This window comes from Coffea arabica, chromosome 2e, assembly GCF_036785885.1.
Source record: "Coffea arabica cultivar ET-39 chromosome 2e, Coffea Arabica ET-39 HiFi, whole genome shotgun sequence".
In the NCBI taxonomy this organism is placed as follows: Eukaryota; Viridiplantae; Streptophyta; class Magnoliopsida; order Gentianales; family Rubiaceae; genus Coffea; species Coffea arabica.
In genome coordinates, this window is record NC_092313.1 from 76,578,039 (window position 1) to 76,593,197 (window position 15,159).

Sequence of the window (15,159 nt, forward strand, 5' to 3'; positions counted from 1 at the left end):
GTAGACATCAACAGAGTACTGCTGCAGTAGGCGAAGGGCGTGCAACAGCATACTCCTATCGCCGTCTCGCATCTGCAACTTATAGCAATAATATTCCCTTGCAGTAACAGTGCTCTTCTTCTCTTTACCCAAAGTAGCGGCTGAAAAGCACAGAGAAAGTGAAGGTAAGTAATAATAAATAGGATATTAAAAAGGTCGAAGATTAAATAAGGTTTGTTTGAGGACAAAGCAAAACCTGCCTCTCTGCTCAAGGCGAACTAATTCGGAAGCACTGGTGACAGAGGACGGATCGATCACAGTGTCGTGGCCAGAAGAACCACGTTGTTGGGGAGCAGGCCTAACCTGAGTGCGCTGGATCCCATGGCACCAGCCAGATTCACCGTGTGAAAATAACAAAGGATACTGCAAACTATCATAACAAGCGTAATAATGCTTGATGGTGTAGCTTGTATCTGAGTGGCTGTATACTTGGATGTGAGCAGACCTATCATGAGTGTCGTCTACAACATCATCTTCTGTCCATATAGCCGCAACCTGTGAAGCAGACGGTAGATTGTATACACGCTGATCAAGTGTTGGATTGCAGTTTAGGATGATTTTGTGCCTGTCTAGGTCTGGGATGGACCGCAGATCCCTTAAGAACCTAGCATACGGGTTGTCCGACAAAACATGCATGAGAAGGCGAAGAGTAGATTCACGTAATTTGGGAGAGCCACCGACTCGCTGTGCAAGTTCGGAATCAGTATCGAAGAAGTACAACTGAATGCCTGAAGCCGTATTTCCGGGCGAGACCAAGCTATTCAAAAAGTGGTAGACCTGGCCCTGCAAACGAAATGTGTATACACCAAAATGATTTTTGGTCAATTCCCGGTCGTACTTGGCAGCAAAAGTGGTGAAAGCGACGTTGTTATTGTAAGTGCGAACGTTCCGCCTAAAGTGTTCACATTCTTCATCGTCACCAGTAAACAAACGCATGAGGTCGTAAGGCATGGACGTGCCAACAAGCGCGACCTCGCCACCCGAGCAGCAAAAGTTTGGAGGTTCTAAGTGAAACCTCTTAGCACCACAGTGGTGGCAATCGGGAGCGGGTGGCAATAGCAAGGTTTCCGCAGCTATCTTGTGTAGCCGCGAAGGAGCGCGCCGTTTTCGGTTGGCAGATTGGGCCGAAGCAGAAGCTACAGGGACATAATGCATGTAATGAGGAAATGAGGAAATGATGGGAGGTAAAAGAACAGAATGCAATATGTTAGCGTAAGAAAATAAGGAAGTAATGGGCAACCTGCGTCGTGCGGTGCCGCAGATGGCGAAGCAGGGCGTGGAGGTACGGAGGCTGATGTGGCACAAAGCTGGACAACGTGAGAAACAACAGGCGCACCATGCGAATGCTGGCTGGAAGAGATAGGAATAAGCAAGCCTGCGTCTAGCGGGAGAGGGAGGGAACCCTGAGAGGCGACAACAGGCTCATGGGCACAGTCCGACACAGAAGGGAGCAGCCTGCTCTTCTTCGTAGCGTAAGCATCGCGACGACGGCGCAAAAGCGCATCTTTCTGGTGTGGTGGCATATCATGGTAGCGTTTGCGGCGGATAGAATTCCTATCCATGGAGCTGGAAATGGCTAAGCAAACAATGGAAGCGACTACAAAACAAAATAGCCTTGAAAGACAGATAACGAGCTTCCCAATGTTTGCTTACGAAACTACGAGCAAGGCAAGGGCAAGCAACAGCGGACGAAGAGTGTTTTTGTTGAGGAGTAACAGAAGGCAGCGAAGAAGCTAAGGAAAAAAAGGCACGCACACAAGGCAGCAGTATATGTATGGAATGGAAAGGGAGAGGCAAAAAGAAAAAGAGGAAGAAAGGTAGAACAAAGAAAGTAGAGAAAAGCAATATTAACAGCAAAGGTAGCCAAGTAAAAAAGGCATGCAAGTTTCGAACGGGGCGGGAAAGAAGGGGAAAAAATAGATGAAAGAGAAGCGAAAAGAAGAACAGAACAGGTACCTTGTTGTTGGTTGAGTAGTAGCAGAAACAGCAACGCTGATGATGAGGGGAGCGTGAGCAAAGCGGACAGTAATACGGGGCAGATGGACGCAAGTTAAATAGAGAGTGCAAGGAAAACAAGTAAGACTGGTGAAGAGGAGACAAATAAGATGGGAAGAAAGAGGTACAAAAAAGAAGGACTGAAGGGGGGGATTATAAGCACGCGGATGCAGGGAAGAGACGCTATGAAAAGCAGAGATGAGGAGCACGAGAAGCTGGCAAGGAAAGTGTTGGAAATCAAAGAAATTAGTAGGTTGAAGGTAGAGTAAACCTCCGCGACCAATGGAGAGCATGCCAGCGGAGATGAAAAGGCAAGGTTCTATCGACGGTAACTTAAAGCCGGGAAGAGAAGCTATGAAAAGCAGGGAAGAGGATGCACGAGAAACTGTGAAGAGGAGTGCTGGAATCCAAAGAAGTTTTGAGCTTGCAGGAACGGTAAACCACCGTCACAATAAACGATAGCAATGATGACAATGCAGCCGACTTTTTAAAAAAAGCTGTTGGTTATGAGGTAACGAGATGAGGAATCCGCCGTTTGCACACATATAAATAAAAAAAGCAATGATGCGTGCTCAATTCCAAAGCAGAGGGACCTTCTTTAGCCGAAGGAGGAGGAGGAGGAGGAATGAGGAAAAAACAAAAGAGCAGCAAAAAACACCAATAACAACTAAATAACACGTGAAGCGCACACGGAGGACGACCAAAGCGTAAAACTGTGTGGCCGGTTTATACTACATTTCTAAGGAAAAAATAGATGAAAGAGAAGCGAAAAGAAGAACAGAACAGGTACCTTGTTGTTGGTTGAGTAGTAGCAGAAACAGCAACGCTGATGATGAGGGGAGCGTGAGCAAAGCGGACAGTAATACGGGGCAGATGGACGCAAGTTAAATAGAGAGTGCAAGGAAAACAAGTAAGACTGGTGAAGAGGAGACAAATAAGATGGGAAGAAAGGGGTACAAAAAAGAAGGACTGAAGGGGGGGATTATAAGCACGCGGATGCAGGGAAGAGACGCTATGAAAAGCAGAGATGAGGAGCACGAGAAGCTGGCAAGGAAAGTGTTGGAAATCAAAGAAATTAGTAGGTTGAAGGTAGAGTAAACCTCCGCGACCAATGGAGAGCATGCCAGCGGAGATGAAAAGGCAAGGTTCCATCGACGGTAACTTAAAGCCGGGAAGAGAAGCTATGAAAAGCAGGGAAGAGGATGCACGAGAAACTGTGAAGAGGAGTGCTGGAATCCAAAGAAGTTTTGAGCTTGCAGGAACGGTAAACCACCGTCACAATAAACGATAGCAATGATGACAATGCAGCCGACTTTTTAAAAAAAGCTGTTGGTTATGAGGTAACGAGATGAGGAATCCGCCGTTTGCACACATATAAATAAAAAAAGCAATGATGCGTGCTCAATTCCAAAGCAGAGGGACCTTCTTTAGCCGAAGGAGGAGGAGGAGGAGGAATGAGGAAAAAACAAAAGAGCAGCAAAAAACACCAATAACAACTAAATAACACGTGAAGCGCACACGGAGGACGACCAAAGCGTAAAACTGTGTGGCCGGTTTATACTACATTTCTAAGGAAAAAATAGATGAAAGAGAAGCGAAAAGAAGAACAGAACAGGTACCTTGTTGTTGGTTGAGTAGTAGCAGAAACAGCAACGCTGATGATGAGGGGAGCGTGAGCAAAGCGGACAGTAATACGGGGCAGATGGACGCAAGTTAAATAGAGAGTGCAAGGAAAACAAGTAAGACTGGTGAAGAGGAGACAAATAAGATGGGAAGAAAGGGGTACAAAAAAGAAGGACTGAAGGGAGGGATTATAAGCACGCGGATGCAGGGAAGAGACGCTATGAAAAGCAGAGATGAGGAGCACGAGAAGCTGGCAAGGAAAGTGTTGGAAATCAAAGAAATTAGTAGGTTGAAGGTAGAGTAAACCTCCGCGACCAATGGAGAGCATGCCAGCGGAGATGAAAAGGCAAGGTTCCATCGACGGTAACTTAAAGCCGGGAAGAGAAGCTATGAAAAGCAGGGAAGAGGATGCACGAGAAACTGTGAAGAGGAGTGCTGGAATCCAAAGAAGTTTTGAGCTTGCAGGAACGGTAAACCACCGTCACAATAAACGATAGCAATGATGACAATGCAGCCGACTTTTTAAAAAAAGCTGTTGGTTATGAGGTAACGAGATGAGGAATCCGCCGTTTGCACACATATAAATAAAAAAAGCAATGATGCGTGCTCAATTCCAAAGCAGAGGGACCTTCTTTAGCCGAAGGAGGAGGAGGAGGAGGAATGAGGAAAAAACAAAAGAGCAGCAAAAAACACCAATAACAACTAAATAACACGTGAAGCGCACACGGAGGACGACCAAAGCGTAAAACTGTGTGGCCGGTTTATACTACATTTCTAATGAGGCATGCGTGCAGAGTGTCATCAATTAAGCTAGTGCTTAAATCAATAGGGTTGGACCAGCCAGATCTCAGCCCATTCGGCTAGAAAAAAAGTTTATTGAGGTTAAGTTTTAATTGGGATGTACAATGGTTAGCCCTAAATATTGGGCTTGAGCTAAATATAAGTCGAATTTGGGATACTAGACCTAGGCTCGATTAAAGTTCAGCCCATATATAAGTATAATTATATAAATATATATAATATGTATAATATGTATAATAATATCTATAATCTATAATTATACACATTAAGACATAAAATATTAATAATTTATATATAAATGTGTATTAATTCATAATTATAAAATATATAAGAAAATGTCATTTGCACTCCTATTTTTGTTAATCGCACTCCCACTATCATTCTAACTATATAGTTTTCATTTATTGGATTATATGATAAAACAAAGTGTGGGAGTGCAAATAACAAAAAATGGAGTGCAAATGACATTTTTAAATATATATTAAATATAATTATGTATTTAATTATGAGTTTTGGCTAGACCTGATTTGAATTTGAAACTCGTATAATAGTGTGAGTTGATTTTGAACCTTTTAATATGAGCCTGGAACCCAAAAAATCCACATAATTTGTAAGTCGAATTTGGACTTGTTAAATCCTGACTCAAAAAATCCAATTAACACCCCTACTGATGCTTAGGCCATTACCTGGGGTTTATGGTAAATAGTGGTTTTTCTAAATTAATACTAGTTGAGATTGGCTGTGCGACCCACCTGAAAGCATTTAATTGCAATCATATTTTTGAGAAAATTTAACGAATTGTTTGTGCCCATTTGCTTCTACGTTTAGCGTATAAATTGTTTTCTAATTTTGGAGTTGACAATATATTTACTGTCTAAAAGTAAAAAGAACAATGTGTATATCTTTTCATAAATATTATATTTATTGTTAGTTTTTAGTAGTCAAAAGGAAAAATGTACATGGTTGTTTAAAAAATGTAACTGCTTTATTAAATTTTGAAGAAGTACTTATTGATTGTTGAGCTATGTAATTTTTATAGAATAAAACTATTAAATTATACGATAATTTTTTTTTCCTGTTAAGTTGGAATAGTATATTCCTTTTTTTTTTTAATATGGTTGCACTATTGGATTACATTGTGAAGAAATGAAATAATCAGAAGGTTATAATTTTAATAGAATAACGTAGATACATGAAGAAAAAAGATAAAATCATCAAAATGATTTTTTTATTATTTTTCTTCCATACCTATATATAGATGGGTAATTGTAGAATTATTAAAATTGCGAGTAATATATAAATTTATAAATTTGCTTGGTGCTAAAGTCTTTTATAAGCTGATGAAGAAAATCTTTACATTTCTTGCTAGTGTTTTTGCATATATATGATAGCATGAAATAAATTATCTTTAATCTAGAATCTCTTTTGTTATTATAAAGACATATAATTTTCTGGTGTTTTTTCTTGTTCTCTAAATCACAAACAGCAGAAAAATCTAAAAAAAAAAAAAAAAAAAAAAACCAAAGCACAAATTCTCACAATGCTACACTCATATGATTACCAACTTATTTGAGCAACTTTGCAGTCCATGACCGAGGTCACATGTCATTACACTCCATGATCCAAAAATCATTCGCATGGGCCAAATTTCAAGTAAATATACTGGAGAGGAATTCAACTTGCACTGCTGCCATTTGAAGGCAGAAGAAAACATTTATTATTGAAATTCTCCTTCTAGCGTACCCAAGTTACGGTAAGAACCAACTGGTTCCTATATATTAGTTAGAAATTAGTAGGGTGGGTCAGACAATATAAATTGGGTAAAGTGTATGATGTTTTGGTTTGAGAGGGACCGAATTTTTTAAATTATAATCGATTGGGATTTGGGCGTGTTGGGGCCGAATCCCTGTATGGAAGGGAAGGTGAGGGGGTGTCAGTCAGGTGAGAGCCAGAGCGTGCAGGTGCCGGGTGAGGCTGGTGCGAGGAACCTTCCTGGAACTTTGGTAGTGAACATACAATTTGAAAAGGCAATTAAGTGAGTAGCAGGTCTTTGTTGCTTCCACAAAAGATTTGTTGGGGCACCAAAGGCCACCGTGAATGAAAGGCACAGGTTAGAAAAGAATCCCGACACTGTGTGTCTTTAATTTGTCAGAGATACGCTTGTGCTAGTAGGTATCCTTTATTCTCACCAAGAAGCGCCCTCACCCCAACCGAAAAAAAAAAAATTGTTATGATATGACTATGCGTTTGAAAAATAAAAAATTTACGTATGAGGATATGTTTATACGTAAACAAATTTCAATTGTTCAAAATGCTTATATATGCATTCATATCGATCCAAACCCTGCTAATTGCGTTATATCCTGTTCAAACTAATTTATATAATTTTTATTACACTTGATTAGAATAATTTTGACGTAATCATCAATTTAAGGTATGCTTTTTGTAATTTTGCACAAAAAAGAACTTCCAATTTTGCATTTTTCCAACCTCTTTTCTCAGCCACTTACTTTCGTGAAATTACTCTGATACAAAAAGTCATCTCTTTAGTTTCTAACCCGACGGGAAAATCCCTCGAGAAGAACAGACTTTTAATTTCCTTTCTCCGTGCTTCCTTTACTCTATTCGAGCCTTTCTTATATACAGTTGAAATCTGGTCATGTCAAGTTCTATCAATCATGAAATAGCACCAATTGGTGTAGTAAATTGGCATCATTTTGTATCTTTCACATTACTGTTTATGCTATTGATAGATAATTCTGTTAATTAGTTTATTTGTGCCATAATTACTTTAATTTTCATATTTTAATTTCTAATCTCAGATAATGTGTTGGGGTCATGAGTAATTTCAAGCTAGGTGATGTCAGCAAATAAGCCTCTTCTTCTGCCAGGGGAGATCAGTAGTGTATTTTTCCAGATCTCAGGAGGGGTTAGTGAAATTATGAGGTTTTTGGAATTATCCCTTTTTATGGAGAGTTCGCCTAATAATTTGCTCCCAGTTCTTGTGCAGTCTCTTTCCTTTTTTGGGTATCAGTGCTTTACTTGGATTGTGATTTTTTGTCAAAAAAATTTTACTCTTTTCGTGAATACATTTGTCAATCACATTTTTACCTTACATATATCAAATCACTATAATATATATATTTTTTTTATAAAAAAATCCTAAAAATAGGAATCCAAGCAGGGTAGTAGTAGTAGTAGTAATTGTGAAGCCGTGGGGAGCAGGTCCGTCGCAGTTTTTTTTTGGTCTCTTGGGTTGATCCTAATCGGAGGACGCCCTCAAAAATTAGAGAGCTGTTTTGGGAAACTATATGGTAAGCCGTAAGCGTGGAGCAATTCAGGGGAAAAATAATGCATTTTCTTTCTTCTTTTCTTACTTTGTTGTTATATTCTTTCCAGAAAGAAGAAAGGAAACCTACGACTTCATAAAATGGGTACTTGATGACAAAAACTTGGGTAAACCTAATGAACAAAAATTTGGGTAGACCTAATGAACTAAATTTTACCACATCTTCTTCAGTTATTGGGTTGGTGAAATGATGCGGTAAAATTTGCGTTACATGACTTACATAGATTGAATCTATCCAAGTATTTGTCGTGTTTGATTAGGATATTGATGCATTAGTTGCACCTTAATTCGTTAGAATTGCTGGACATGTTATACATACCACCGTAGGGAATTTCTATCATCCCCTTTGAATATCGTACTCATAATTATAATTCAATATATTCTTGCCATATCAACCAATAATTTCAATTTCTAAAATCATCTAAGAATTGCTATTTCTTTTTACATATTCAACGGTGGTGAATTGATATTTATGATCATAATACCAAAAATTATTCCGTAGAACGCCCCACATTATAATCTCTTTATGCACCTTTTACATTTCAAGGGATCATCCATCATGCTCTTTAAAATTTTCAAACTCTAACTTTGCCAAAGAAACTATAGCCTGTTTCATGTTCAAACATACCTTTTTTTTTTCTTTTTAAAAATAAATTATTAAAGAACCTATATCAAAAGCTTATTCCTTCAAATTACAATCATGGTTCGAAGACTCGGCCGAGTCGTCACCGTCTCGGTCTAGTCCGAGACGAGACTACGACGAAACGATATCGAGATACGTGACTCGCCGAGACGTCACCGTGAAGGGTTGAAACGGCCGAATCTTACCGAGTCATCCCGAGTCAACTCGAATTTTTATTATTTTTACTAATTTTTTAATTATTTTTATTTATCATATTTTTTATAATTTTTAGAATATTAAATATTTCAAAAATTCGCGTCTCGTCGAGACCGCGATCGATATGCCGAGATCGATGTGGAACGGTCCAGACCGCGACCGCAACTTTGAACCATGATTACAATCCCAACACAGAAAGCAAAACATATTAAAAGCACACAAAGCAAAAGTTTATTCCTGCAAACGCGTTTTCAACACACAACCAAACAACCGGGGAATGGGGATAATTATGGAACTTAAAAATAAAAAATTAAAGAGAGAACGAGATTGGAATTGGATCAACCAAATCCTGTCAACCAATATAAGAATTTTAGTTAAAGAAAGCAAAGAGTCAACGAGGCAATTAGCTATTTAAAAATAGTTTTGGGGGCTTTCGCAGAAGTTCTCTGATTGCCTCCTTTAAATTTAAAAGTGAAAAAAAAAGGCCGTTATCTCTACTTCATAGTAAACCGTCAAAAGCAAAACTGCAGAAACATTAAACAAACAACCCGAAAACAGGAGTGACAAGACTGGCGGAAAATTCCTACGACCCCTTTGATGTTGGAAGGATTCCCAAGTCCCTTGCCTCAGTCAAGAACCAAAAACTTTTTACCAGGAATTTTCCCCAGTCGCCCCTCTTTTTTAAGCAGGAATTTTCGTCTTTCCTTTGGAATTAGGTACTGCCAAGAGTCTTTCAACTAGTGTGCTTCCTTGCTTCGTCTTAAAGCCATGTACTTTTTGTCCCATTTAAGCTACATTTCCTCATTCTCACTTAACTGTCTGGCTTATTTTTAGATTATGACTGGGTTTTGCCAATGAACTTCAAGCTTTCTTCATGTGGGTGTTTTGAAAATTTAATCTTTTCTGCATATCATATCGGTAAGATCACACGTTAAAGTCATGCACTTTAAAAGTGCTACTCTTTTTTTTTTTTTTTTTTCCCTTGGGTGTTGTTTTGGAGAGGATTTCCGGTTACAGAGTTTGTTGGGCTTGTCATAAATAGTTATTGAGATTCATAATTTAGATGGAGACAAATTTATTAGTTCCAGTTGTAGATTCATACTAGTATTTTAGATGGAGACACATTTATTAGTTCCAGTGGTTTGGCTTGAGCATTCATACTCATTCTTGCATTTTGAGTGTGTAGTGTGTACTTGTTTGGGCCAGTGATACTACTATTTTGCGTATTTATTTGTCTGGCCCACGTTAGGAGTTAGCTATCTAAAGCGGATCGAGCAGAATTTAAATGCAACTCTTCGTTTTATTAGATTCAGAATTGGATTTTCATCTTTTCTTTTGCTGAATACGTGCTTTACTCAGAACTTTTGCAGTGGGATTGACATGAATTTGGTCTAAATTGTCTCGGGTACGACCAGTGAAATTAGATGGATCCATCAGAAGACGAGAAACCATTTCATGCATGGTCATGGCCTGTTGAACAATGTCTGAAAGAGTATTCAGTGAAAATAGACAAGGGATTGAGCACTTATGAGGTGGAGAAGCGGCTAGAGAAGTACGGTTGGAATGAGCTCCAGAAGGAGAGGAGGAAGCCCCTATGGTTGTGTGTTCTGGAGCAGTTTGATGATACGCTTGTCAAGATTCTACTGATTGCAGCCTTCATTTCATTTATTCTGGCTTATCTGCATGGAAGTGAGGCTGGAGATTCTGGCTTGGAGGTCTATGTAGAGCCAATTGTGATTATCTTGATCTTAGTTCTTAATGCCATTGTAGGGGTGTGGCAAGAGAACAATGCTGAAAGGGCTCTTGATGCCCTCAAGGAGATGCAATGCGACTCGTGCAAAGTGCGCAGAGATGGACACCTAGTGCCAGGTTTGCCGGCTAAAGAACTTGTGCCAGGGGATATCGTAGAACTGCGAGTTGGTGATAAAGTGCCTGCTGACATGAGAGTTGCAGCTTTGAAAACCTCAACAGTAAGAGTTGAGCAAAGCTCCTTGACAGGGGAGGCAATGCCTGTCCTGAAAGGCACTGATCCTATATTCTTAGATGACTGTGAGCTGCAGGCCAAAGAGAACATGGTATTTGCTGGAACAACAGTGGTGAATGGTAGCTGCATCTGTCTTGTGGTTAACACTGGGATGCACACAGAAATCGGGAAGATACAGAAACAAATTCATGAGGCCTCACTGGAAGAGAGTGACACTCCTCTGAAGAAGAAGCTCGACGAATTTGGGAACAGGCTTACAACTGCAATTGGCATTGTATGCCTCATTGTGTGGGCTGTCAATTATAAATATTTTCTCACATGGGAGATTAAGCATGGATGGCCTACTAATTTCCGGTTTTCTTTTGAGAAGTGCACCTACTATTTCAAAATAGCTGTTGTCCTTGCAGTCGCAGCTATCCCAGAAGGTCTCCCAGCAGTAATAACTACTTGTCTTGCTCTTGGTACAAGAAAAATGGCACAAAAGAATGCAATAGTGCGGAAGCTTCCAAGCGTGGAGACTTTAGGATGCACTACTGTGATTTGTTCAGATAAAACTGGCACATTGACTACTAACCAGATGTCTGTGACAGAATTCTTCACACTTGGAGGAAAAACTACAATTTCTCGAATATTTAGTGTTGAAGGCACAACCTATGATCCTAAAGATGGTGGAATAGTTGACTGGAACTGCTATAATATGGACGCGAACTTGCAGGCCTTGGCAGAAGTCTGTGCACTGTGCAATGATGCAGGAATATACTCTGATGGCCAGCTATACAGAATGACAGGGCTGCCAACTGAGGCAGCTCTTAAAGTCTTGGTTGAAAAGATGGGAGTCCCAGACAGTAAGGCAAGGAACAAAATCCGCGATGCTCAGCTTGCAGCAAATTATTTGATTGATCACAACACAGTTAAGCTAGGTAATCAAATTCTTATTTACCACTGAGTATTTTAGTGTGATGTGCAGCTGTGAATGTAACATATCTGTTAATCTCAGGTTGCTGTGAATGGTGGACAAGAAGATCAAAGAGAGTTGCAACTCTGGAGTTCGATCGTGTACGTAAGTCAATGAGTGTTATTGTGCGGGAGCCATGTGGGCGTAATCGGCTTCTTGTCAAGGTAACATCGTGTCTGCTGGAGTTGGTTCTTCATAATAACAACTTCAAAAATTGTTAGAGTTGCTTACAAACTTTTTTCCTAGTTAGGCATCTGCTGGAGTTTTGATAGACTCATTTACAGCACTTTTTCTAAGCCATCTGTTGTCAATTTGCATTGTGGCATCAATCATTTTATCTTTACATTCTGCATCGTTGAACTACTTAGCATAAGAAAGCACTGAATGCTGTGCATAATTGGTTAAGTCAATCGACAAAACCTTTCATATGGTTGAGTAGACTAAATGTGAAATTTTAAGTTGCAGCCATCATTTCTCTGTGTGAGAAACAGTTTAAGCAATTAGTTAATAGTTTAACAAGCAACAAGAAAAATCAATTTCAGCTATCGGTGTCATTTCCTGTGAGAAGCAACCAAAGAATAAACAAAAACTGCTGTCTGTTTTTCAATATATGACCCAACCAGGTTCACTACAATGGTAATGCAATTCATTCAGCATTTAGAACATATCTCCTAGGCTATTTTGTTATTTTCCCCTTCATGTCTTCTGCATGGTATCATAATAGTCTCATGCTTCTACAATTAACTACATTCTTTACATAGGGTGCTGTTGAGAGTCTGTTAGAACGCACCTTGTACATCCAGCTGGCAGATGGATCAATTGTTCCAATTGATGAGCCTTGTCGGCAACTGCTGCTCTCGAGACACTCAGAGATGAGTTCAAAGGGATTGCGGTGCTTGGGTATGGCATACAAGGATGACTTAGGAGAGCTTTCAGACTATTATGCTGAGGGTCATCCTGCATATAAGAAATTACTCGATCCTTCCTGCTTCTCCTTGATAGAAAGTAATCTAGTTTTTGTTGGAGTTGTTGGTTTAAGGGTAAGACTCTTGTTTGTAGATTCAATATTCTTTAGGCAATTTCAGCTTAAGGAAAACCCAGATTTTTTTGCTAGTACCTCTAAATAGAAGTATATCTTCAGGACCCTCCTCGTGAGGAGGTTCACCAAGCAATTGAAGATTGTCGAGGAGCTGGTATCAAGGTGATGGTAATAACTGGAGATAACAAGTCCACTGCTGAGGCAATCTGTCGCGAGATTCACTTGTTTAGTGAGGATGATGACCTTGCAGGGAGGAGTTTTAGTGGGAAAGAATTTATGGAACTTTCATCTGTGGAACAAATGAAGATATTAAATGAACCTGGAGGAAAGGTTTTTTCTAGAGCAGAACCTAGACACAAGCAAGAAATAGTGCGGATGCTAAAAGAGATTGGTGAGATTGTTGCAATGACTGGAGATGGTGTTAATGATGCTCCTGCGCTGAAACTTGCAGATATTGGAATAGCAATGGGCGTTACCGGAACAGAGGTAAGTGATTATACTTCTACTTGTAATTGCTCTTTCCCACTATAGAGTTCTATTGTATTCATCAATCCATATCCTAAAAATTTAATTATCTAGTCAAAGGTAAATTAGTATTGCTTGTTTTTATGCATTTAATGATTTAGAAAATATTGTGAACTGTTAAGAACAATAAAGATCAGAGAAAAGACTGACAACAGAATAATAAGAATTAGGACAATAAAGAGTATAATAAAAATAAGAAAATGAGAGAATAGGTCAATAAGGTGTTGTATTGAGAACGAGGTCATTTTTTTACAGCGGGAAAGATAATTTTTTCTTTCCTTCCCTCTCTACTTACTCTGATTTTCAAGTAACTGTGTGGTTAGTCACCAATGGAATAACTGTTGACAGCTTCTAACTAACTTTCCGTCTGCTGACTTTTCCCACTTGTTGCATTAATGCACTTGTCAAGTTAATTATTTTCATGCTAAGCATGTATTATTCCAAAGTTCTCAGGTTCACCTGTTATTACTTTTGGTTGAATGATAGAAGAGGATGCTTAAGACATTTCTGAGTTACTGCAAGTCGAAGTAGTGTAACTAGCCCTTTTTCTTGTTCTGCCTAAATCATTGATCTTTTAGGTTGCAAAAGAAGCATCGGACATGGTTCTTGCTGATGATAATTTCAGTACCATAGTATCAGCCATTGCAGAGGGTCGCTCAATTTACAACAATATGAAAGCTTTCATCAGGTTATTCGCATTTTTACATCAGCTGTTTAAATATATTGAATGTTGAATTTTAACGAATTCTCACTGCAGATACATGATATCATCTAATTTTGGGGAGGTGATAGCCATATTCTTGACTGCTGCTCTTGGCATACCAGAATGTATGATACCTGTACAGTTGCTGTGGGTAAATTTGGTTACTGACGGTCCACCTGCTACAGCACTTGGATTTAACCCAGCTGAAGTTGACATAATGCAGAAACCACCGCGGAGGAGCAATGATGCTCTAATAAGCTCTTGGGTGTTGTTCCGCTACATGGTTAGTATTCGCCATTATCCTCTTTAACATTTTTTCCCTCTCGATGCAGTATATTTTCCCTTCAAGCAGACAGGAAAGAGATAAAGAGTGTTATGCTGCTAAACTGGGTTGCCACTGTTTGAAAGGAAGTGGTTGAATTGTCCTCTGTGCAACTCTTATCCTCTTTTGCATAATCTAATTTTACATTGTTCTGTGGTGTCTGATGTATGACAAGATTCTGTCTGCAAAATTATCTGCATGCAAGGAAAGAAAGATTATTGAAAGTTACCTGCATTTCATTAATCACCTCTCACTGGCAGGTAATTGGGTCTTACGTTGGATTAGCTACTGTCGGCATTTTCATTTTGTGGTACACTCGTGCTTCCTTTTTGGGCATCAACCTCGTAAGTGATGGGCACACGCTTGTTGAACTATCTCAGCTTCGCAACTGGGGAGAGTGCCCAGGATGGTCAAATTTTGTTGCTGCTCCATTTACAGTTGCTGGAGGTCGTGTTATAACTTTTTCAAACCCTTGTGACTATTTCTCTGTCGGTAAAGTGAAGGCCATGACTTTGTCCCTATCTGTGTTGGTGGCAATTGAGATGTTTAATTCTCTGAACGCTCTCTCCGAAGATACTAGTTTGATCAAAATGCCTCCATGGAGAAACTGTTGGCTGCTGCTTGCCATGTCAGTCTCATTTGGTCTACACTGCCTGATACTCTATGTTCCTTTGTTGGCAGACGTTTTTGGAATAGTTCCCCTGACTTTTAACGAATGGCTTCTTGTTCTCTTGGTATCAGCTCCTGTAATCCTTATTGATGAACTCCTCAAATTTGCGGGAAGGAGAAAAACGCAGAGAAGAAAGGTCAAGGCTGCATGACAGTCTGGGTTAGAAGTATTGAATGCCTTTTTTTAAAAAAAAAAAATTTTGGGGCAAGGGTAACTGTATACAATCATGTTTACAAGTGAAGAAATATTTCTTTGACTATTTTCAGATTCCGCCCTTCAATTTTAGAATGAAAAATATCAGTAGTTGTAGAAGTAC

General features: G+C 39.4%; 1 protein-coding gene across 5 annotated transcripts; it reads left to right on the plus strand.

Moving 5' to 3' along the window:
• Window positions 1-9,141: 9,141 nt before the first annotated feature.
• On the plus strand, window positions 9,142-15,102 carry LOC113733312 (calcium-transporting ATPase, endoplasmic reticulum-type-like). 5 transcript variants are annotated; one of them, XM_027259635.2, is made up of 8 exons: window positions 9,142-9,361; window positions 10,005-11,549; window positions 11,627-11,748; window positions 12,346-12,624; window positions 12,726-13,109; window positions 13,727-13,836; window positions 13,906-14,134; window positions 14,434-15,102. In XM_027259635.2, the coding sequence occupies exons 2-8, from the start codon at window positions 10,070-10,072 to the stop codon at window positions 14,992-14,994; spliced, it is 3,165 nt and encodes a 1,054-aa protein (XP_027115436.1). In that variant the 5' UTR covers window positions 9,142-9,361; window positions 10,005-10,069; the 3' UTR covers window positions 14,995-15,102. The 5 variants fall into 5 exon arrangements, with proteins under 5 accessions (XP_027115436.1, XP_071937403.1, XP_027115437.1 ...); XM_072081302.1 differs by having other exon boundaries at window positions 10,061-11,549; XM_027259636.2 differs by lacking the exon at window positions 9,142-9,361 and adding an exon at window positions 9,396-9,415.
• Window positions 15,103-15,159: the final 57 nt, after the last annotated feature.

Coding starts and splice junctions, on each gene's coding strand:
- LOC113733312 (XM_027259635.2), top strand. CDS start 10,070: ATGGATCCATCAGAAGACGAGAAACCATTTCATGCATGGTCATGGCCT. Junction 11,749..12,345: donor GTAATCGGCTTCTTGTCAAG/GTAACATCGTGT, acceptor TTCTTTACATAG/GGTGCTGTTGAGAGTCTGTT. Junction 12,625..12,725: donor TTGGAGTTGTTGGTTTAAGG/GTAAGACTCTTG, acceptor GTATATCTTCAG/GACCCTCCTCGTGAGGAGGT.